The following is a 23,776-nucleotide window of genomic DNA, read 5'->3' as shown; positions in this document are numbered from 1 at the left end:
GCCGCGATGGTGGCTGCTGCTGCTCTGATGGCGATAGGAGGATGCAACGAGCCAAGGAGGGGAGGGGCCAGGAGGTGGGCCGCGTGGCGTGGGGCCCGCGCTCCACAAGCTTCCAACGGCAGTTGGAGAGGGGCTTTGGCTGTTCCTGTTCCGCTTTTATCACAGGGGAGGAGACGAAGCGAGTTGTTTTGTTCTGATGCAACGCCAAGGAATTCCTTTTTTTTTCTTCATTTGTTTGGAGGGAAAAATAGGACAATGTTTTTGGAGCTGTCACAGTCCATTATAGTTTTTCTTCCAAAAAAAAAGAAATTGGCTCCAATCTTTCTTTCTTTCTTTTTTTTTTTGAAAGGAGGCTCCTATCTTTCCAACTTCCAAGTTCCAACACAAATGAGAAATTTGCAGAGGCGTGTGTGTTAATTAATAGTAACACAAGATTTGACGTACTGCGTCAATAACCATCGTCTCAAAAAGGCCTGATCGCCGATCAGGCATGGTAAAGTGTAGTTACGCCCCCCATGACGTGTTACTCCCAGCAGTGCAGGGGCAGTGAGAGATGAATGTTTCCAGAGGACGTGACCGGCCCTGGCGCGAGCGCGTGCACGGCTGGGCAGGTCATGGGGGCATATCTTGGCACAGCCTTACGCCGATATGGCAAATAAAATCCACCACCGGTCGAGAGAGTCGTTGCAGCTTAGTATACAACTGGGAGGGAGATCGGCTCAGATCCTGATCGACACGGTGCAATTGCGCCGCAGATCTGGTACTACGCCGCGTGTACCGAGATCTTTTTTTTTTTTGGACTTGGGAGCCCGGCTCGAGAATTCTAGGGCGCGGCACGGCATTTGATTTGAATTGGTGTAGCATTATATTGAGTGCTGCACCGTGCACGTATACGTGTTCTGATGATGATACGCCGATGCGTGCGGGCATACCAAAAGCGCGTGGGCGATGTGAGACGTTGCTACGGCTGCCAGCTGCTACTTGTAGTCTTGGAGGTGAGTTTGGACGTGTCGTGAGTGGTGGTTGTGGCGCGGGAGAGATTTTAACTTCAGCACCTTCAAACACGCGTCTGAATGAATTTCGTACTTGCTAAGCTCGTCAAGACTAGTATAGTATCTCAAGCACTGCCCGTACACACATCTGCACAAGATTTCGGGAGACCACACTACCTTTCATCGTTGCCGTTGTTTTCGCCCTGCGATGTTGTTGGCGAATGCGTCGCGTTGATTTGGATGTGTAGCCAACGATTAAAAGGTGTGGTTTTGTAAATCATTATATTTGTAAAAAAAGGGGTAAAGCATCATGCAAATTAAAATGCATCAGTTCGTTCTCTCTCTCTCTCTCTCTCTCTCTCTCTCTCTCTCTCTCTCTCTCTCTCTTTTACTTAGGCACGTACTACTCCTGTAGTTTACTTATTTACACCGGTCAAAAGTCCACACCGTGTGTTCTCAGACCGCACCAACTGATCAGGGTATAGTAACCTCCTGAGTCAATACTAATGAACGAGAAGATCAGCGGCTCTGACAAATGGATCTCATCTTTGGTGGCATTAATACGAGTTGTATTTATAGTTTTGTTAACTACAGTTTCTGTGCACAAACACGTCTTCTGTTGTTTTTTTTTTGACAAAATTGTTACTACTGTCTTATTATTACATCAGTCAGTACAGTACAGTGCACTTTTCATTTGCCACTCAAAGATTCATTTTTTCTGTATATTTAAACAGGGTTTCTGCATTTTTACTACGCCAAAGCAAACAAATTAAATAAAGGTCATATGCATGGCCATCCTCTCCAACAAGTAGCAAGTTGAAAGGAAGAAAATCCTTTTTTCATTCCTCGCACGTACAAAAAAGGGGAGCATTCTAAACCTAGACCAGGTTTCAAAAAAATTCCCTCCTACCTAGTACGGCTTAAGTTTACACATGGGCGCCGGGCCGCAATCAGAGTGGGCAGCAACTCGGATCCGTGGCGGCTGTCCCACGCACCCGTACGCAAAACTAACACCGGCCTGAACTCATCCACGGTGTTCGGCAAGCTGGAGTTGGAGGTTGGAGCTGGAGTGGTGTGAGAGAAAAATACTGTTACCTGGCTGGTGGCTGGAGACTGGACTGGAGGGATAGGAGAGGGATTCACTGTAGCGCTGGAGGCACCAGCCTCCAGCCGAACACGGTGATCATCATTAACTGGATGCCATCGCCTTTGCCTTAGGCCGTGTTTAATTCGAGCGCAAAATTTTTTTGCGTTGAAATCTTACTAATTTAAAGTACTAAATGAAGTCTATTTATAAAACTTTTTGTATAGATAGGTTGTAAATTGCGAGACGAATCTAATGATGCTAATTAATCTATAATTAATCAATAATTAGCAGATGGTTACTGTAACATCACTGTTGCAAATCATAGATTAAGTAGACTCATTAGATTCGTCTCGCGATTTACAGCTCATCCATACAAAAATTTTTGTAAATAAACTTCATTTAATACTCTATGCATATATCGAAACATTTGATGTGATGTTTTTTTTACATTTACAGGATTTACGGATAAAAATCTAAACAGGGCCTTAATCCATCCGTCCAAAGTAAAGGATCAGGCGAGCTCCCCCGATCGTGTCGCCCATGGCGGCAGCAGCCGCTGCGCTGCTGGTCCCCGGGGCCCCGGCGGCCGGGTCTAAAAGCTTCCACTGAGTTAAGCGCCCTTAATTTCACCCCCGGTTGAGATCGGCCACTACTAATGGCGCGATCTCATTACTACTGCTAGAGATCGCGTGGCGATCGATGGGAGCCTTGACGAACCTGGCCGGCCCGGTCGAGACCTGCCTGCTGCTGCCTTCCTGGCGCGTCGCCGTCGGCTCGCCGTTGCCGCCGCTATCATGGCGGCCGGTCTGGCTGCGCGCCTGGGTTCGTTGTTTAATTACGCTTAGTACCAATTAATTAGTTCGTCCTTCAACGACGGCGCTTGCCCGCTCAGCAAAGGGGTGTGCTGTTCATGGCGCGGCTGGATGGATCGACCGGTGGCGCGACGACGGCGATGCGATCATGGTGGCCCTTGTGTTGCCCCCGGGCCGGCTGGGCGGCCCCTACTCTCATTTATGAAACGGATCCCACGGGGGCGATACGCGAGTGATGGGACGTTTGGTGGGGGTGGGGTGGGGGGGGGGCAAAAATCGCGAGAACGGGCGTGGGGCTTCCGGAATTTGGATCTTTTGCATCGCAGGTAGGGCCGGAATAATGTTGATTGTGCCTAGGTATCGGTAAAATAACCACTTTAGTCCTTCAACTTTGCTCCAAAGATCAAGTTGGTCCCTCAACTTTTAAAAAGACCAATTTTATTCCTCAACTTTTGTTTTTAGGTCAAATTTGTCCCTATACTGATGTGATGCTCCACAATACCATGAGATAGATGTGAAAAGTCATTTTTACCCTTAGTTCCTTCTCATACTCAATTTTCATTATTGTATAATTGTAATTAATCAATAATATGTCACAATAGATGTATTATTATGTCGCTGATTTGATGTCTCTCGTATTTGTTGAAATGTCATTTCGTATTTAATTTAGTCTAGATCATATAAGAATATCATGCGCATGTTTAATTAACTTGTTGCACTGCTGCTAAACATGCAAATTCTGAAGGAGAGAAAATAGCTGAGGGTAAAGATGACTTTTTAGCATTAGTCTCATGGTATTGTGGAGGATTACATCAGTATAGGGATAATTTTGATCAAAAACAAAAATTGAGGGATTAAATTAGTCTTTTTGAAAGTTGAGGGACCAACTTGACCCTTGGAGCAAAGTTGAAGGACCAAGATGTCTATTTTGCCCTACGTACTTAATCCCATACGTATGCAGACCACGAACGTCTGGCTGAGCAAGTGGGGGGTTGTCGCCAAGCCAGCGACGACACGGGTGCAAATGTATGTCTAGTTTTTTTTTAGATTGCACAGAGTAGTTCATCACGAGCACTTTTACAGAGGAGAAATGTGGAACTAACAGTACGTGAGATGAGTGGCGGTACAAAACGAGTGGCGGTTTTCTGTATCAGCTTTAATTTGATTATCACTTCATTCCCCGGTTAATTTGTTCATAGCTTGAGGTTAGCGCCACTCTGTGGAAGGCTGGAAGCCCCCACCGGCCACCTCCGAGAGAAGCTAGCTAGCGTATTAGCTACAGGGATTGGGTCCGATACTCCGATCTCCTGATCGAACTGGAATCTGTAACACAATAAACGACGCGAATGAAGCGCTAGGGGTCACCGCATCCTCCAAACGGGCGGCGTACGCGGCGGCCCGGGATCCGCTCCGCTCCTGGGATCTCGGTACGGCGGCGGCACGCGCCCGCCCGTCGCGATCGCACGGATCCGCCCGCCGGGGGGATGTCGATCGCTGCTGGACGGGGACCCGACCGCCGGCCGACGGGTGTATCCATCCATATCTATCGCTCTCTCTCTCGACGCGGCCGGCAGGCCAGGCCACCATCACCATGAATGGCGGCGGCAGTGCACGCACGTACGCGCGCGGTGATGGTGAGTGAGATGTTGCCGTTTTGCTCGCCAATGAAAACGGGAGAGCTCTCGCGCGTCGCCGTAGGGCGGTCTGTACCCCCGTGGCCTGGTACGGTATGTGTAGGGGTGGGGCCGGGTTTAGTTATTTGTTCGTTTATAAACTACTATACTACTACTTACTATAGCTACCATACAGTAGTTTTCATCCTAAATACACGAGGTCTTAATAGGGTAAACTAGTTAATTAGTTCTTGATTTTTTAAATAACATTTCCTCATTTCCAAACGAGCTATTTTTTTAATCATAAATGAACTAACGTTATATATTTATGAACGGAGGCAGTGTCATGTTGTTTGTATGTAGAGAAGCGACGGACGTACGTACTGTGCTGTGCTTAGCGGGGGCGTCTACAGTATTCCCAGCGCCGGCGCGGCAGCCGCGTGTGTGCCTGTATATCCAGCTCCTATGTAGTAAACCTGCGCGGTACGTACACGTATACTAGTAGCTAGTATACGTACGCGCGCAGTGGTGGTGGGCTAGTCTTGGCTCGTGCGCGTCAGCGCGTGCATGTGCGCGCGCGTACGTACGGGCCGCGGCGTACTGGATGCGCGATCCAAATGTATTGCGCTGCGTGTAGATGTATACCATGTACGCGCGCTCCTGCTACGAGAGTGAGCGGCAGGGCGCTGCCCGTGCGCGTACGCCCATATAAATGCCATCTGTGTGCGCGTACAGTTGCAAATCGCGCAGGCCCAGGCCCTGACACTGCACTGACGCCGGCCGAGATGAGCGCGCAGTGCGTACGTAGTGCAGGTATGTATCGCCCGGGCTCCTCGGGATACACGTACGTGCACAGTTGGGATCGGAGGAGGGGGCCGGGCCGGTCCGGGTACATGGTACCGTCGTCTACTCGCGTCTCGTACCAGCTCCATCGCTAGAGCGGCGTCATCGCGCACGCTGTAGCCGCAACCGAATCCTTCCTGCGGCACTGCGCGCGCTAGCTGTACACAACTCCTTCACGATCGATCCCCGCGCGTACTCCACACAGTAGTGTGTGCAGACGCGTCGGGCCGGGCGGCCGTCTAATCTAAAATATGGAATACAAATAAAACAGGTGACAGGCCATAAACACTAGTGCAACGCAATGCAAACGCGCGTGCGTACATCTCCGATCCGGGATTGGAGATCCGATCCTCCCAAGTCAACCCTCGTGTCCATGTACACGGTGCACGCACACAGCTAAACTCCTCGTACGGTATACGATTCAGAGTTGCATTGGCCTCCGCCTCTGCACCTAAATTAAGTGAATGGCGGTAATAATAATGCTGTGTTAGTTTTTTTTGCGACTGATGCTCTGTTAGTTAACTGTATGAGATACGCTAGCTGGCGATTAACAATCTTGATCGATCCACCTTTTGACCGGCCGGGATCTAAATTCATGTAAGCATGCATCCCACTTCAGACTTTAAAGATCGACTGTACTGACATGCATACACACCCGTTAAGTTGCTCCTAACCTCTAGCTCTTGTTCTGTCCCCTTGTTACGATTCTCTCTTTCACTCGGCACATCATCATCACGCCCGACGCAGGTGCATTAAATAAACCCAAAGCTAAAACCACCGGTCATCTCTCATCATCGTCAGTGTAATTAAGCGAAGGCGGCTTCCCGGCCGGCAGGCTTTTCATCAACGCCCGCACCAGAAAAGCAAAAAAATAAAAAAAGGTGTCGCGTACCAACCAGCACGCAACACGCGCTCGCTTGCAGGGTGATCGACCGAGGGACATGCATGGATGGGTGCACGGCACGGGCTTTGACATGACTGAGACCGGCCGCGGCCGGTCGATCGATATCTTCGTACCCGCCGGGCGCTCCCGGGGCGCCCCTGTGCGGGAGATACGCAAAGCTGCGAGCTCTGGTCGAAATCCTCGCTATTAATTCGAATCGAGCCTCCTTTTGAAAAGTTTATTTCCGCCGTGGTTTGAATCGGAGCGGAGGCATGACGATGCTGCAACTGCAACGGCCGGCCGGCGAATGTCCGGACGACGAGGGTACGTACGCGCGCGCCGCGGAGTCATTTTGTACGTAGCTCATCAGGTGAAAATACCGCGCAAACATGTACATTCGGAGTAGGAATACCTGCGGACTTTTTGGAAAGAAAGAAGTGGTTGCTTATATGATCACTACTACAGAACAGGCCTTTGTTCCAGGCCATTTGTCCCGGCTGTCTTTGGACCCGGGACAATAAGTGGCTTTTGTCCCGGGTCCAACGACTAGCCGGGCCAGCGGGGAGATAGAGGTCTTTTATCCCGGTTGTAGACACCAACCGGGATAAAAAAAGAGTTTTTTGTCTCGGGTGGTAGCTCCAACCGAGACAAAAGACCCCGTGACCTTTTTGTCCCGGGTGGAGCCACCACCCGGGACAAAAGGGAGCCTTTTATCCCGGGTGGAGCCAGCGCCCGGGACAAAAAGCGACCGACGTCTCCCCTGCCGATATTTTCTAAGTCGTCGCTGGCTCCTCTCTCCTCTCATTTCTCTCCCTCTCCTCTCTCTCTCTGCCTTATCTTCTTCCTCCCGCCCCCTTCCTCAGCTGCCTCTCGGCCAGCGACGGCGAGCTGCGCCCGCTGGCTCGTGGCGAGCAGCGCCCGGCCGCGGCGGCGCGAGGCCGCGGCGGAGCAGCCCCCGCTGGCCTTATCGACAATGCTGTCTGCCCCACGGCCACGCTCGTGCAGGTGAGCTAGCCGCCGCGCGGTTTCGCCTGTGTCCCCCGCCTCCTGTCTTGTCCCCTCTTGCTTGCGGCGGCGGTGGCTGATGATTCGTGGGGCGGATCCGTGGTGCAGGTCGACAGCACCAGGAAGCGAGGCGTCCTGCTCGAGGCCGTGCAGGTGCTGGCCGACCTCGACCTCTCCATCAACAAGGCCTACATCTCGTCCGACGGGGCTGCTCTCCGAGGTCTTCGCCGTGCTCGCCGACATGGAGTGCAGCGTGGTGGAGGCCCGCGCGTGGACGCACCGGGGCCGCCTCGCCTGCGTGGCGTTCCTCCGCGGCGAGGACGCCGACTCCGGCCGTGTGCCGCGCATCCTCGCGCACGCCGACCGCCGCCTCCACTAGCTCATGGCCGCGGACCGGGACCGGGACCGGGACGGCTGCGCGTTCCCGACGCCGGCCGTGTCCGTCGACGGCTGGGCCGAGCGCGGGTACTCCGTGGTCACCGGCTGCGGCGAGTGGAGGCGGCGCTGGGCTATGGGTTCCTCTTTGTTTTCTTTTTTTTTCTTCAATGATTCTGGGATTGAAATTGAAATTATGTGAATGATTTGGTATGGATTATACGCATGATTTGTTTGTGGATTTCGATTGTGATTGCGTTCGTGAATGATTTTGTCACTGAGAATAAAAGATTTGGAAAAGTGGGAGCCTGCATGTGGGCGAACCGCAGGCGAGTCGGGCCTGCGAGATTTTTTTTTTATTTTGCAAAAATATCATTTGTCCCGGGTCGTGAGCTGCCGGGACAAATGGACAAAGGGCATTTATCCCGGATGTTCAATCCCGGTTGAAAAACCGGGATAAAAGGCTATTGGCAACCGGGACTAAAGCCCTATTCTGTACTAGTGGATCACAGACCAATATTATTGCAAAATCGCTCGTGCGCCCTTCGTTCTCCTCCCGACGAGCCGCGGTCATCTATCTTGTTGTGGGCTTGTGGCGGTGGGAGTACTTGCGATCAGTTGTGTCGTTTGATGGCTAGAGATTTGAACTAGAAATAAGCGAAGGAATTTTTTGCTAATCATAACCCTAAAAAATATTTAAGATTCGCTCAATTTTAATTTAGCAGCTGAGGTTATAAACTGTGCCTAGTGTAGCGTTTGAAAGGTAGAAATCTACTCCATGTGACGAATTTGATTCAGTACCCGTACACGACGGCACTAGTGGATCGATCGATCTGCCTTTTAGTAGCTCACAAGCAGCACCAAATCAAAGCTTTTGAAATGGCGTACTACTACGTACTGACGCAGCACTTCGCGTACACCTCAGGAATTCTTTCAGAACTTGTCAACCAGCGTTACTGTGGGAATGTTCACCATCTTCAAAAAAACAAACCACCCGTTGCCAATCGATCCTGGGTACGTTGTTGAACACCTGTACTACGTCGATCAGAGCCTGGCGCCCAAGAACCAAGACCGATCATCTCCCGGACGCAGTATTTTCCTCGATCCAATCCAAGACCCGCGCTTTCACTCGTGGCAGTGGGCAGTGGGCAGCCGCGCGGGGGCCGGCCGGTGAGCTGCACGCCGCGGAGCCCGCCAGGGACCATACGATCTGCGTGCTCCCCTATTGCTCTCCTCTCCCGGCGGGGGCTTCTCTTCACGCTGCCTCTCTCGGTCTCTCCTCGATGGAAACTCCGAACTCGCAGCGATGGGTCGAACGGCCGGCCGGCCGGGGAGGCGGCGCTCGTGGCATTAGATGGCCGCCGGGCGCCAGCGGGTCAAAACGAGAGGATCTCGAGTTCATTTACTCGGGATTTTCCCCGGCATGAATGCTGCCGGCTCGGCTCCTCACCCGTTGCCTTCCCACAGTAACGCCCACAATAACTCCGGTTCCCGCCGAATTTGGCGCGCCCCGTACTGACGCGCGCCCACCCCCCGCTCGCCGGCCGGGCGGTCGGATGCCGTGGCCACTGGCCGTCTCTGGTCGCGTCGCCAGTCCGGCACCTGCGCGGCCTGGCCGCCCGCGCCATCCCATCCCCATCCCTGCCCAGGCTGCCGAGCGGAAGCAGAGCCTGAGACGCTGGCACGCTGCGGCCTGGCCTGGCCTCCCGCTACGCGACGCCTGCAACGCATGTCCCGGCCCGGGCTCTCCGGCCGACGACGACGCGCGCGGTCGAGGCGCTCCCTGCCGCGGCGGGGAGTTCGCCGGCTGCATCTCCCGGGTTCCAACGCGGCAGCTGAATTCCCGGCTAGAATAGAAAACGGGAACCGAAGCCGCTGGAGCGGGGCTTTGTGGGTGGCATCGGATCGCCTGCTCCCCGCCCCGGCCTGCAGATTCGGATCGATCTTGAAGGCCTGGGTGTACAAGTACGAGCTGGCGCTGTAAATGCCACGAATCCATTTCATCGCTGCAGGACACATCCCGGCCGGCACTCGCTCGCTCACGCACCGCGCTGTACCGGCACTGATCGTACGTGGAAGCTGATGAGGCCGCCACATCCACGCCACTAGATCCTACCGGGCGTAGCGCCGGACAGGTTACCCTGCCCTGAGATGTTGGCACATAGCGGCCCTGTAGCTGCGGAGCACTTGGCACTAACGATTCGGCCGCGGCAATGGGCATGTACCAATTGGGGATGGCAGATGCTGGTATGCTGCCCACGAGAGGCGAGCCAGAAGCCGTGTGATGTACTGCACTCACTGTTGGCACGGTGTACCGGGCTGAGTCCGGCGAGAGCTGGGATTTTCTACTGTTCTGCCGAATCGGCACGGGGTAGAGGCCCCCGTTTGCATTGGCCGCACTGCCTGCTGTTTGGATCCTCAAACGTGGAGGATTCGGTAGGACAAGAAAGCCACGTTTTTCCCTTTTTTTTTTCAAAGAGCTCAGCTCCCGACCAGAAATTCGAGTTTCAGCTTGGCAACTGCCCATGCGGCAAACAGTTCAGGATATGTTCGGAACTAACTATAGTATTTTTTTTCTTATTGAAATTCACACCATATTGACTCATCCAATGCTTCAGTTAGCCCTTCCAAGATGTATCTGGATTCCGGAAACAATGTTTGTACATTTGACTTCTTTGGCTGTAAAGGAACTCCGAATGACAATCATGTATGGGATGTAAGCTTCTCGCCAAAATGTGAATCCATCCATGCCGTTTCAAAATGGAAAGGTCCCTGTCAGCCGGATATGCTCGAGGGTGCGCTTCAGGCCGTACTGCATGACAGCCCGGTTCCCGGCTCTGAACCCCTCTCCGTAAGCCATGGATGTGTCCGTCTCAATCTGATGCTTGAAAAAATCCCCAAGCTTCCGCTCAAACTGAGACCGTCCCCCCTTCTTCGATGATCTGGACGTCGAAGAGCCCGAGGATGATGATGCAGCACTGCTGCCTGATCCTGCCATGATCTCTGACTCTATCCACATGTGAGCAAGGACTTGGCAGATGCCCTCTTCTACGTCTGGACTCAATGTCCGGTATCCTGTGATGTCATGTTCATTAGCACGAAATATCTATGTAACAGTCCCAAGAAGACAGGATAATAGGATATGTAGGCAAATGATTTATGGCAACTGGGTGCAAACTGCCACGTGAATGCAGCTTTTTTTCACAGATAAATTAGCTTTGACTGTTGTTATTTCTAGTCATTTCTGATCTTTGACATCTAAAATTGAGCACCAACAAATGATATGGCAGAACCACTGAGTTCGCCAGCATTGGCTAATAAAAACTTTTCCAGTCTTAGAAACAACATAATGTGCTTACCTGCCTAGAACTAAAAGGTTAGTTCAGTCACCATGTGTCAATTCATAGTTGGTCTCATTGCTTTTGTTCTGGGAAAGAACACAAGAACTAGGTCTCACCTCTAAGTCGCAACCATGCATGCATCATCTCATGAGCTAAAATTGAACCCGTCAACAACCTGCAAGAACAAAATATCGTAAAAATCCATACAAATAAAGAGACCATTCATAAAATCAGCAATGTAGAACCAAACTAAACAACAAAGTATCTTTCATATAGCACAGGAGAAGATACTGTGACGATGGACATTGGCAAACTGTTTTCCTCATGAACTCTGCAGTCAGTTCAGTCCAGAGCCCCAACTCTATGCAACCATTTTTTGGTTCATAGAAGGAACCATATTCTGAAGAAACTGAAAGCAAACTGCTTTTCTGACATAGTCGTCTCGTCTGATACTATTACTATTATTTGTTCAGGTGCTGCTGATTGTGACATTACAAAACAAAAGGTTGAGGTTTCACCTTGGGAGACCATACAGAATGAGAATCGCAGTCACTTCACATCGCCTTGTCAGCCTATATGGTTCTGTTATCATTTCCATGATTTTGTTTCCAGCCATCCTTGGTCTCCTCAGTATCTGAAAACATCCCCATTCAGAACCCAGCAGAACAACAGAAGTAGAGTAGAACATGACTTAAATGAGGAAAAAAATAATCCTATTGGTGTTTGGAACAACTCTCACCGTGCTAACAGTCTGTTCTTCTGATAAGCACAGTCCTCTTGTTTCTGGAAGATGATGGTGACCCTAGTATCCACAGAAAACAAAATAGTTACACCTAACAGTACAAATGGGGAGAAAAGGAAATTTGGATTTTGAGAATGGTAAACATACAGCCTTCTCTCCTTCCATGGCTTCATTTAAAGCCTGTCTCTCTACCAGAAGCAGAGGAATCTGCTGTTCCACTTTCATATTCAGACCTTCATAAAATTCCTGGATTTCAAGATACAGAGGTTGACACTCGCTTGTATCCATCACTGCAGAATCAAGGCACTCCAGGCAGAGCTTACGACCATCATCCAGCAATACATATTTTGATTCCCTTGGCTGATAAGTAAATGAACCATGTTGGAATGAACTGATCAAAATTTCACACAAAGTGCCTTATCTAACCATGTTGCACTTATAAATAAAAAAAGCAGGACATTGTAACTGAACATACCTCCATTCTTTCACAACTACAGCACCTTGGAGTACCATCCACTTCATGTGAAGGGCAGTATTTTTGTAGCCAGAAAGGATGTGCCCTATATTCAATAAGGCCATTCATATTTGTAGGAATCTGAAAGAAGGAACTGTAAGATGGTGCATATGAAAACCAAAAAAATAGAAGTCGCCAGTCAACACAAAAACAACTTTATACTAAGAACATAAACAACCAGCTAACAAAAATGTGCAACTAATTACAAGCTTCATTCCATAGTCGCAACAAGAAATATGATACAGCCAATCACATAGTCAGATATTAACAAAAACAAATATGGCAATCATTGAGAATGTAGAGAAAGTATGTTCCCCAGGACTTTGGAGGCAGATTTCATGTATTATTCCTTAACAAAAAACTATATGTAAAATGTGTTAAGGGTATTATTGTCTTTGTACTCTAGTCTAGGGTTTGGGCTCTCATGTACTACATATACCCCATTTGGGGATGTTCAATACAGACAGACATTTAGCCATCTTCCTCCTCTCTCATTCTAACATGGTATCAGAGCCGAAGGTTTGATCTTCACCGGTCGCCTCCGTTGCCGCCTTCCGCTGCGCTGCCCCTGGGAGGAGCGAACTCCACTCCCAGGGGCAGCAACCCGAGCACCAAACAAACTTTAAACGTAAAAAGATAAGATCAAAGTAATGAGGTAATTCTTACAAATTGTTTGCAGACATCACATTTGGGGTGAAATTGCTCTTTGTAGCAAGTTTTATGGTACGGATGATTCCCCGACATGGAGAACTGCAGGATAGTGTTTTAAGGTCAGTATATTAAAGCAGTTGCTCAAAAGGTTAACAAAGAAGTTACCTCATAGTCATATATCGGTTGACTACAGGCATGGCAACGAAAACATTCTGGATGCCAAACAGCCCCCATGCAACTAAGAAAACGACCATGACCAATCTCTCTGTGACATCCTGCGCATGCCCTGCAGAAAATTATACATTCACATTAAAAATTAGTTAAGAGAGAAAAAAGGGTCAATGATATCTTCCATGCATATCAACCTAATATGTTATAGAGCATTAAAACATCTTCCTTGTTACAATCGAAAATAGTTAGCTCATTACAGCAACTTCCTTGTTACAAACGGAAATAGTTAGCACATTACAGCATCTTCCTTGTTACAATAGAAGCGACAGATCGTGCACAATTTCTTGTTCCTTGGCATCATTAGAAAATTTACATATCCACAATTCCTTGTTCTTTAGAGGACTTGAGAAATTCACATATTCAAGGCACTTCTGTTTAAGATAAGAAAAGTACATCCTTCAGGACGTGGTGTGCTTCAACCTTATATACAAGATATCCACAACTACAAGCCACATGCACTATAAGACTGATGGGAAGTGGGGGTGTACACCCCAACCATCCAGTTTTCATTCCTCTTTAGCTTTAATTTTTATGCCTATCTTCTTGACACAAAATAACTGCACCTTTCATTGCGATTGGTAATTTTTGCAAAGCCATAAACAAAGTGTGGTATTCAGGGAATGAATTATCAAACACAACGTGCCAGTTTTTTCTCGAACATGCAGGAGAAGACAACGTGCCAGTGATCCTGATAGAACAAATAAGATGAACTATCTTTTTAGCAAAAAAAATATGCAGCCTATATGGTTCATGACTTCATTTATTGTACTTCCTTTCTGGTGAACTATAATATCAGTTCATTTATATGCTTGTTTGCTATTTCATAAACATCAGCTCAAATCAGCATATCCACACAAAACTCAACATAGTAAAGTAACAAAATTGAAATGAACCTGAATCCAGATGAGAACATAAATGGCAATGGTTGATATGCATTGCCACCATTGGCAGTGCCATTTTCGCGAGGTGGTTGATATGCATTGCCACCATTGGTGGTGCCAGGTTCACGAGGCGGATGATATGTATTGCCTCCATTGGCACTGCCATTTCTGCGAGGTGGTGATTCAACATTCAAACTTTCCTGGATAGCTCTTGCAAGTAGCTCATCTTCCTCCAAATGCATATCCTTGTCTAGAAGGGGAAAACAAATTAAACCAGAAAGCGACACACACATTAACTGCATGAATTCATCAGAAATTTTGTAACAGCATCAGAGACATAGAGTACATTGAGTTACAATAGCTCAAAGAAAATCTTTGAATGCATATGCCATACACTTCTATGTAATGCTCACTTCAGGGATGCAATCCATAGAAATATTCAGCAAATCAGTTGTTATATCTAACCATAGAAATTGGAGAAAACATTCTTGAACCCATCGTCAAAAGTAAACACATAGATGCGGAGGAAGGTTGCCAAGAAAAACAATTAACTACATGATAATTCCTTGTTTCAATTGTATGGATCTTTTTGTGCTCTGATATTTTCGTTTACATAATAATTCCACAGAAATCTAGAACAGACTAATTCCACTTAAAAATGGAAAAGAAAAACGAGTTTCTTCATCAACATTAGACCAGGTCACAAAAATGAACAGCAAGAAATTAACTAACTTAAAACAAATATTACCCCTGAGAGTACTATTATGATATGCAGTGGACTAGTTTCATATTTTCCTAAAAAAGCAATGACAGTTAATTAATATGAGAGAAGGCACTTCTCTGATACATCAAGTACCTTGACAAATTTCATGGCATAGGTAAACATAAATCATAGGCACTTCTTTAAATAGTAAGAGCTTGGACGAGTGTCATGGCATGAATTAGTTACAATAGAAGGGACATCCAACAGAGTTTTAACCTTCTTTTGGGCAATGAACACTTGAGGAGGAGGAATAGAAAGCATACTAACCTATTGCCTTTGCCTTTCTTTGTTCCTCTTCTGACAGAGAGAGTGCTATAGCACGGTCAATATCCTCATTGTTAAAATCTGAAAGAAAGTCCTACATTGCACGTGAATATTTGATCATTGACATAACAATAAAATCATACTTTCTTTCTAAGAAGCTCAAGACAAAGGTATGTAAGCCAGATATATTTATTTTTGGAAGCGATTGGTGCCATCTGAAACCTTAATAGAAGGTTGTAGTTGCACATAAATTGGCAGACATATATGTACACATTGATTGAAGCATCAATGTAGCCACAACCACAAATAATAATAAGGGAAATGCTGCTTTTATGTTAGCAGTCTCAATACATTACCCTGGATCAGTATCTACAAAAGGAAAATTTTGATTGACAAGACACAAAAAATGCTGTCCTTTCAAGTAACTGAGGTACAGAACTCTATGCATTGTATATAATAGGAGTGTTTCTCAATGATAACTGGAACAGGACAAGCTCTTTTGGAGCTAATGCCAAATGCATCTCCTTTGCCTACACTAGATAGATAGAATGACCTCTTATCCTGAACTAGATTAGGAAGTACAAAGGGCATTAAAGGGGGCTTCTTACATAAAGTAGTAAAGGTGGTAAACCTATTGCATAAGGTTCTTACAGTAACAACAGGAGAGCTCGAGGGTTCATTCCATGTTGTCTCTCCTGCAGGCCTGCTGTGATACTGCCCTTCCGAGATATTGTGGGTTGAACCTCTAAAAAACTTTGTAAGCCAACCCATATTGCTCAAAATGGCAGTGGAACAATAGCTGTTATCTGCAATTACAAGGCAAGTCAGGACTAGCAAAACCAACAATTGAGATTAAAGTGAGGTGATTGAACCCCCAATTCTTATTGGAAAACAGACTGCACCATCACCGTGGGTGTCAAGTTCGATTGTTTAAGTGTCAACAGATTTATATCCTCCAAACAGAGAGCCTAGTCGAAACATGGATGGCTGGATTAGATTAGTACGGAACCACGCAACAGGCAAATCCGCAACTGTTCTGAACCGAGCGAAAGAAAGGATTTGGCTTGGTTGTTCCAATCAACAGTGTCTAGGCTCCGGAATCCATCCAAGCACGCAGGGGCTGCTTACCAGGAGGCGGGACCGATCCACGTCCGGATGGATCTCCGCTCCACGGCGCCCGCGGAGAGGGGCCGGGAGGCGGCGGGCGAGGCCTCTCCTCGACGAGATGCCTGGCCTGTAGCTGCTGCCCCCAAAAGCCGGCTGCGATTGCCCGCGCAACGAATTGCCAGGAAAAAAAAACGAGCCGGCGAAGGAATCGGAGAAATCGGGGAGACAACGGAGGAAGGAAGGGGGTGGAAGGCGGCTGGGGGGCGAGTACGACCGGGCGCGAGCGGGCAGGTTGCGATCCTACCAAGACGAAATGGCCCCCTCTTTTTTTTCGGGGGGTTCGGGCAGGCCTCGCTTGCCTTTTTTTTTCAGGTGATCTCGGCGAGGAGGGGAGGTGCGGCGGCCGACGCGGTGGTCGGCGCGGGCGGGCAAAAACCAGCCCGGGTTCGGGGGGCCGCCGCGCCGCGTCACCGTGCCCAGGCGCAGGCAGAGTAGAAAAGCGAGCGGGTTGCCGGGGTGGGGCTGCGGGCTACGAAACCGAGGAAGGGAACACGCGAGCCACGCGACGAGTCGTCCAAACAGTCCTGCGTCCAAAACGGCAGCCGGGATAGCAGCAAGAAAGTCGCTGGGTGGACTTCTCCTCGCGTCTTTGGGCTCCTCGCAACTGGCAAAAAGGCTCGGAGCGGTTGATCTTCTCAGATTTGTCTCGCTCACGCGCTCTTGAATTCTTCTCCTTAGAATGGAGGAACATGTTTCTCTTCAGAAGGTTTCTCTATTCTGGTAAGTCTGTTAATCCCAGAAATAGGCGACGTATCAGAGCATCGCGAACGAAAACAAGCGCGTTACACGGTAACAGGATATATGATATAAGTGATTAACTGCTGCTTTCAATTGGTACAAGGCAGTTTGTAACACTCATTAGTCATTAAACAACTTCGGCTTCGCCCCCTGCACATTTACAGTAAGTATTCACAACGGCTGCAACGGGTAACATCTCACATATGCTCTTGCGGACGCTCATACAAGACTATCTCCTCCTCGAGCTCAGCCCTGGCGCCGCTCACCAGCACCCAGACCTCCGAGATCTTCTCGACGCGCCCTCCTGAGAGATCGGCGATGGTGAAGGCGCGCGAGGTTGGAGCTGCCGACACCAATCCTTCCGGCTGATTTTGCTCGAAGCTGGGAGTCACTTGTGCGTATCTCACCCTGGGCACAACGGCTCCATTCAGGTATATGGTGTGGTTGGCTCCAAAGGCGATCATCTTCCTCAGGCCTCTCCAGTAGGCTAGGTTCTTGTGCATGTGCCCAAACACGACCAGCGGGATGGAAACTCCGGTTTCCCTTTGCAGATCGGTGATGGCTCGCTCGAGATCTGCAGAGGTTTTGTTCGAGCAGGCCATATGAAGCAACTGTTTGAAGCTGAAGTAAGGGTAGCTTGAGGGGAAGTATAATCATGAACATCAGACCTGGATCGCCATGGTCACCAGCACCTGGTACCCAATCCCGCCCACAGATATCATCCATTCTTGAACCTAGACCTGCAAGTGCGTAAAGATAATTTTCCATGAGTATGTTAAGACTTGAACATTCTGATCATGTGTTCCATGAACTATCTATGAAGTTTGTTCAATCAAATGTTCAGCGACCTGTTGGCCCATTATGTGCAAGCAGCACTACAGAATGCCCCTCTGGTGCACCTGCAGCAGTGTCGTATATCTTCTTTGCACTTCCAGCCATGTCATTGACACCATACCTACATGGTGATTTTGACAACAATAGGTGGTCAATAGTGACAACGGATAAGTACATGCATCGACAAGAGCTAAAGTTCCTAAAGAAATGAGGAGTAAGAATAGCGTGTAATGTTACATTTATTTATGAAGCGAGGCTATATTTTCTGAAAAGTAATTATGCAAAAGGGCAGTGGCAATTAAATCAGGCATAGACATAAATTTTCCAAAGAGTTACCTGTACTGATTGCAGCACCACCAATACTAGTCAATTTATTAAGAGCTGCAAACTTCCTATTGTAGTCTACTTTTTGGCCTTACCATCATGGACAAAAGTGAAGAGTAATCCGGGAAAAATGGTAACTATTGGGGGTTGGGTTGTGTTCATCATAGTTAGTGTTTTATGAATAAGAACAAAATAAGCTAGCTCCACAAACAAAATAAAGTGGATGGCGAATTACTGTGCGCATGTAGTCATCGGTAGCCATCCTTCTAAGTATAAGATATGCCTTCAAAAGACCAATGTACAGAACAGTGATGGACAAGAGCGAAATCAATTGAACAGGCATCACCATCTACCCAGCTTCCTCCCACCCAAGGTCATTCCAATCGTAATTTTACTGCCTAGCAAAAGCACATGATAAGAAACCAGCCAAGTAGTGATATAACTAGGAATTTCACCTATCCAAGTATTAAATCAAGGGGCCAATTCCTGTTTCCTCTGAAATCCTGGCCCAGGATTTCTTTTGGTTTCCAGACAGTCCCCAGTAACCATCAGGAATCTAGATCTAGAACTTGGATAGAAATTTTCAAAATAATACAAGAAATAGTTAAGTTTCTCATTCTTGGTTGCTAGCCACTCTAATTTTGCTCCAACAGTTCAGCTACTAGTATTCATTTAGCCAATTCTATCGGCAAATGTGTGTAAGAGATCTACATGTGTTGGGACATGCAGCCGGCACATGGAAATGGGTGTAATTGCATGCATGGAATGCAGTTGGTGAGGAAGTAGCTCCAACAGTCCATGTTTCCCAGAATATTAAAAAATATCAAACTAAATCCAAGAAAATGACAGAAATATCAAATAACAAACAAAAAAGTTACAAACACATTTATGTATTAGTTATATAACTCTTACCAACCATTTTGATAGAAGCTTTGGTCTAAATAGCCTATCACCTCCACAGGAAAATGGTCGCCCACCAACAACGCTCAGCTTTATTGTTGGAAAATCCAAACATTTGTACCCAACATGCTGCTCACCAAGGCTGATAGTAACAAGAAAGTGGAAAGAAAATATTAGTACTATTGATCATTTTCCAGCTTACAGAGTACAATATAGCCTACTTAAGAGTGAATAAAACTGACACCTAGAATTATTCTACTTCTACATGGTTATAACCTGGTTGGCTAGTTAGATCAAGAATCAGCTTTTCACTTGCCCGAGAAGCCTAGTGCAGTGACTATTGGGTTCAATATTATGGCAATTTTGTTCATCTAAAGAGGAAGGAGAAAATAAATCATGAAATTATTAAGCAACAAAGCTGAAATTGTAAAATGTGAGAGAGCTGAAAGCATAACAGCGATTATACAATCTGCAAGATTCATTTATTGGAAATTTACTTCAACAAAAAAATTCCTTCAGTGCCATACTGCTGCAATAGCAACATATTGCAATAAACACAAGAACTTATTGCGTAAAGAAGGAATATCCAACCTTGCAAGCTGAAGTCGAACACCATCTACCTTCCTGAATGCAAACCAAGTACACGATGACATAAAAAGAAATTTTAATGGAATTACTTTTGTACTTTCTCCTTGCAAGATAAAAGTACGATTCTTACTTCTCTGAGAATTGATATGTGTGCCAGCAATCGTGATTGCCAAGAATCGCTGCCTTTGGTAACTGAAGGCCTGCAATGCTTTCGACAAGTTCAACATTCTCATTACCATAGTCACCTGCATAGATGAGGGGGAGGAAAAAGATGGCAAGCAACAAGAATCAAAGAGCCATTTCACAAAGTAACTGATGAGTAAAACATGAAGTGCGGAAAATATGGAAAGGGGCGTACCTGTAAAAAGTACCAAATCCGGCTGCATTTCACAGAGAAAGCAAGTTAGAGCTTCTGAGAAAAACAAAATATTACATAGAGTGATTTTCGTACAGATATTTTCTGTCATTCTAATGTCGCTGTGAGAATCTATTGCAAGTGCATGGCAAGCATATGGAGTCCAATAAAACACACACTCTAAACAGTAGCAGATACTAGAACTAGAGAGAAGCTACATTTGAAATGTATACAGTACAACGAAATTATCCAATAGAGTAGTTTAGCAGAAAGCAAAATATGAAGTACCTTAAGAAATTGTAGAGCTTTTGAATCTTCCTCAAGGGCCCAGTCATTGTGCTGCAAGGTTCAACACATAAAAGCAATTAGCACAGCACACGATTAGAGATATAATCACATGATTTTTTAGCAGAAAAGTATAAATGCTACTTACATGAGTTATTTTGATACTAATATAAATGGTGATATAACTGTGCCACAAAAGTAAGCCATTCAATCCTAAATCATATCCATAACAGGAATCCAAATCCATGTGACTAACAGCTTTCCACGGTGTTTGATCAACAGAATATGGAATCAATAGATACCACATGAGACTGTGTGTTTGTCTATGCTCGAGTTTGGGCAAAACACAACTCAAATAAATGTTTGCCCCATTGGCCCAGATGGAACATCCCCCTCTTTCTAGCATTCTAAAACTGCAATTCTGGAAATCAAATGCCTCCCCGAGTCCTGCACCCATCACCCAACGCTACGAACGCATCATCCATTCCAATCACCAGGTCAAACCGCAGCAATGAAGTGTCGATGTACAGAAACCCCAGTTCCCAAATCCTCTCTAGCCTTCTTGCCCCAGTTCCCGAATCCTCCCTAAACTCCTTGCCACAAAACCCCTGACCCTGTAACCTAACATGGAATCGCAAAATGCAGCACCCGCACGCATGGCTGGCGTCCCCGTCCATCAAGGAAGCGACTGATGTTCGGAGAGAGACAGAGAGAGGGAGGATACCACGTCGCCGACGATAGCGATGCGGACGCGGCGGCGGCCGGCGCCAGCGGCAGAGTCCATGGCCCTGCGGGTGGGCCTGGACGGCGGGGAGGTGGAGCGGGGAGGACGGGGGTTCGCGGAGGCGCGCGCGGCTACGGCTGCTCCGGACGACGGCCACGAAGAAGAAGGGGAGCAAGACGGCACGACCATTTTTCAATTTTATTTTGGAATGTTTATTAAGGGATTTTTCCAACTATTGCTTGTATTTTTTTTAGTAAATTACACCCATCATATATCAACTTGTGTGGTTGTATCACTTTAGTCCAACAAATTATAAAACGCACAAGCTGATGCATGAACTTGTCAAAAGTGTGCATCTACGGTCACGCATACACCATATAGCGTATTTAGGTCACAAACTTTAATGTGGAGAAGAGGAAGAGCCATAATACAAATATGCGTTCCCCTTTAATCGATCGGTGACCTTCAAATGATCCGAGTAAACATCTGGATAGCATGGTCTTCAATTTGATGAATGAGGTTAGTATCTTTTTACTTGCACTAACTCATTTTTAATAGCGCCAAAGTGAATGCCAGTAGTATCTAATCTATTTCTGCTGTAGGATATGTTAAACACGGCAGGCACCTAGGCCATTACGAGTTTTTTTATTTTTTTGAAACAATTTTTTTTATCGTGTGATTGTAATGGACCAGGCATGAATCTCTAATGCTGTCAATAGTGTTTGTTCGGACTGCAATATTCTTGTTTGTTTTTTTTCAACTTATATTGTACTTTTGCTTATAATATTCTAGGCCTCGAGAATTCATAATATTAAATTTTGATGTCACACTATCAAGAGTGACCACAAAAGCAAACAATAGATTTATGATTATGTTTAACAAGCTATGTTTAACAAGCTATCGACGGATCGAACTGGGTAGCACGAGCATCATCACATGGCAGAGACCAACGTCAGCCAAGAGATATTTTGCATTAGGGCTCTCCCTCTTCTCCATATTAAAGCTTGTGACCTAAATACGCTATGTGGTGTACGTGTGTCCGTAGATGCACACTTTTGACAAGTTCATGCATCTATTCGTGCATTTTACAATTTGTTGGACTAAAGTGATACAACTGCACAAGTTGATGTATGATGGGTGCAATTTACTCTTTTTTTTTTCCTCCCAAACTCCAGCGATCAGAAGAGGGGGGGGGGCGCGGCGCGGCGCATTGTTGGTCGGTGGCTTGACGCCTATCTGCCGGGGGCAAGGGTTTTTTTCCCGACCGGTAGGTTGAAACCGCCGTGGTTCGGCAGCGGTAAACCGCTCCGATTTGATCGAAAATCAGAAAAAACCGGTCAAATTCAAATTTCAAACTAAAAATGATAGTTCAATCGGTTTCCATCGGTTAGTCACCCGGTTAGGCCGGTAAACTGCTCCGGTTTGAGCGGTAACCGGGGCGTTGAAAAAAAAACCCGACGGTTTTAAAGTGGTTCCCCATTGTGAAATAAATGAAAATTTTGGAATGAGCTATGCACATATTAATGTAAAAAACCACACCCAAGCAACAATTTATGATCATGCATACACATACAATAGTAATAAGCGTGCATACAAATACCATAGTCATAAACGTGCATACACTGATACACATTAATAAAAGTTCAACGTACGAATGGGAAGACCCCCATTTGGGACGCCATTTCGTATTCGCCGGTAGACATCACATTCAAACCGCGCACTCTAAGCAGCTCATCCTTGTAGTCTTGCCAAATTTGACCCGTCCACGCCGATGTTGTCTCCTATTTCTGAACTAACATAATGTAAAAATGGGAGTCTTCCCATTCGTACACCCATCTCGTCGGTGGCTGCAATGGACCACCTCCGCCCGCGCCCAGCCAAATATTGTTTCAATCTAGTCGCACCACCACCTCCTTTCTACGCATGACAATAGTTGCATCGCCATCCGAGTTAAAGATTTTCACCATGTTCCCATACAACATCTTTATCTCTGCCTGACATTGTCTATCTGCATAAATGGACAACAAAAACATATCAATCACATAAATAAAATCTACGTAAATCAAATATACACCTAAATCAAACCTAACTAAGTGGCTAAGTCATATACACACCCAAATAAAATCTACCTAAATCAAATATGCACCTTAATATTCAAATCTACCTAAATCCTAAATACACCTAAATCAAAGCTACCTAAATCCTAAGTCATAGTGTAAAAAATCATCTAATACACCTAAGTCATACACCTAAATCTTATCTAAATCCTAAAACAAATCGTCTAATATTCTAAATCAACTCATATTCATACCTTGTTCCGACCGTGCGGCTTACCGCCACCAAGGGGCGGCTAACCGGAGCTCCGGGCCGGCTAACCGGCTGCGCGCGCGGTTGACCGGTGTGGGGGGGGGGGGGCGGTAGATCCGCTGCCCGCACGGCTAACCGAGCTACTGCCCGGCTAACCGCGGGCTCCGGGCGGCTGGCCGGCGGTGAGCGCCGGTCGCGGGCGTGGGGGCGGCGGAATGTGGCTGAGGTCACGGGAGTAGGAGGGGAGTGAGGGTTCTGGGGGGCGGAGGGGTATATTGGTCGCCGGCGCATCGGGCCAAAGTGGGCTTTAATGGGCCGGCACATTTTTTTCTTTTTCTTTTTTTGGTTTAACTTGAAATGCACGCAAAGTATACTAAATGAACGAATATTTGAAAAAAATTTGACACCATTAGATTCGTCGCAACTTGAAGTATTTTTAGAATTTTTTAGAATTTTTTCATTTTTTTTGAATTCAAATTTGAAGTTTTGAATTTGGTCGGTTTCAAACCGGCCGGTATCGGAACCGGTCCGGACCGGTTACACCGGTAACCGCGGTT

General features: G+C 46.9%; 2 protein-coding genes and 1 pseudogene across 3 annotated transcripts; 1 reads left to right on the top strand and 2 right to left on the bottom strand.

Annotated features, from left to right (window-relative positions):
* Positions 1-6: 6 nt before the first annotated feature.
* Positions 7-7,632, top strand: LOC120701821 (annotated as a pseudogene).
* Positions 7,633-10,167: 2,535 nt separating this feature from the next.
* On the bottom strand, positions 10,168-16,574 carry LOC120702818 (protein DA1-related 1-like). 2 transcript variants are annotated; one of them, XM_039986779.1, is made up of 12 exons: positions 16,126-16,574; positions 15,649-15,803; positions 15,001-15,091; positions 13,983-14,220; positions 13,024-13,144; positions 12,874-12,957; positions 12,169-12,288; positions 11,841-12,053; positions 11,691-11,753; positions 11,470-11,585; positions 11,068-11,126; positions 10,168-10,685 (listed from the first exon to the last, which is right to left on the bottom strand). In XM_039986779.1, exons 2-12 carry the CDS (start codon positions 15,766-15,768, stop codon positions 10,366-10,368), a joined length of 1,545 nt encoding a protein of 514 aa, XP_039842713.1. In that variant the 5' UTR covers positions 15,769-15,803; positions 16,126-16,574; the 3' UTR covers positions 10,168-10,365. The 2 variants fall into 2 exon arrangements, with proteins under 2 accessions (XP_039842713.1, XP_039842714.1); XM_039986780.1 differs by lacking the exon at positions 16,126-16,574 and having other exon boundaries at positions 10,288-10,685; positions 15,001-15,078; positions 15,649-15,786.
* Positions 16,575-16,962: 388 nt separating this feature from the next.
* Positions 16,963-21,127, bottom strand: LOC120702817. Its single transcript, XM_039986778.1, has 9 exons — positions 20,913-21,127; positions 20,192-20,242; positions 19,907-19,928; positions 19,679-19,793; positions 19,552-19,584; positions 18,977-19,102; positions 17,751-17,857; positions 17,571-17,642; positions 16,963-17,476 (listed from the first exon to the last, which is right to left on the bottom strand). The coding sequence occupies exons 1-9, from the start codon at positions 21,099-21,101 to the stop codon at positions 17,100-17,102; spliced, it is 1,092 nt and encodes a 363-aa protein (XP_039842712.1). The 5' UTR covers positions 21,102-21,127; the 3' UTR covers positions 16,963-17,099.
* Positions 21,128-23,776: the final 2,649 nt, after the last annotated feature.

Source organism: Panicum virgatum, chromosome 4K, assembly GCF_016808335.1.
Source record: "Panicum virgatum strain AP13 chromosome 4K, P.virgatum_v5, whole genome shotgun sequence".
NCBI classification, from domain to species: Eukaryota; Viridiplantae; Streptophyta; class Magnoliopsida; order Poales; family Poaceae; genus Panicum; species Panicum virgatum.
Note: the sequence above shows the minus strand (reverse complement) of the source record. Positions and strands in the feature narration are given on the sequence as shown.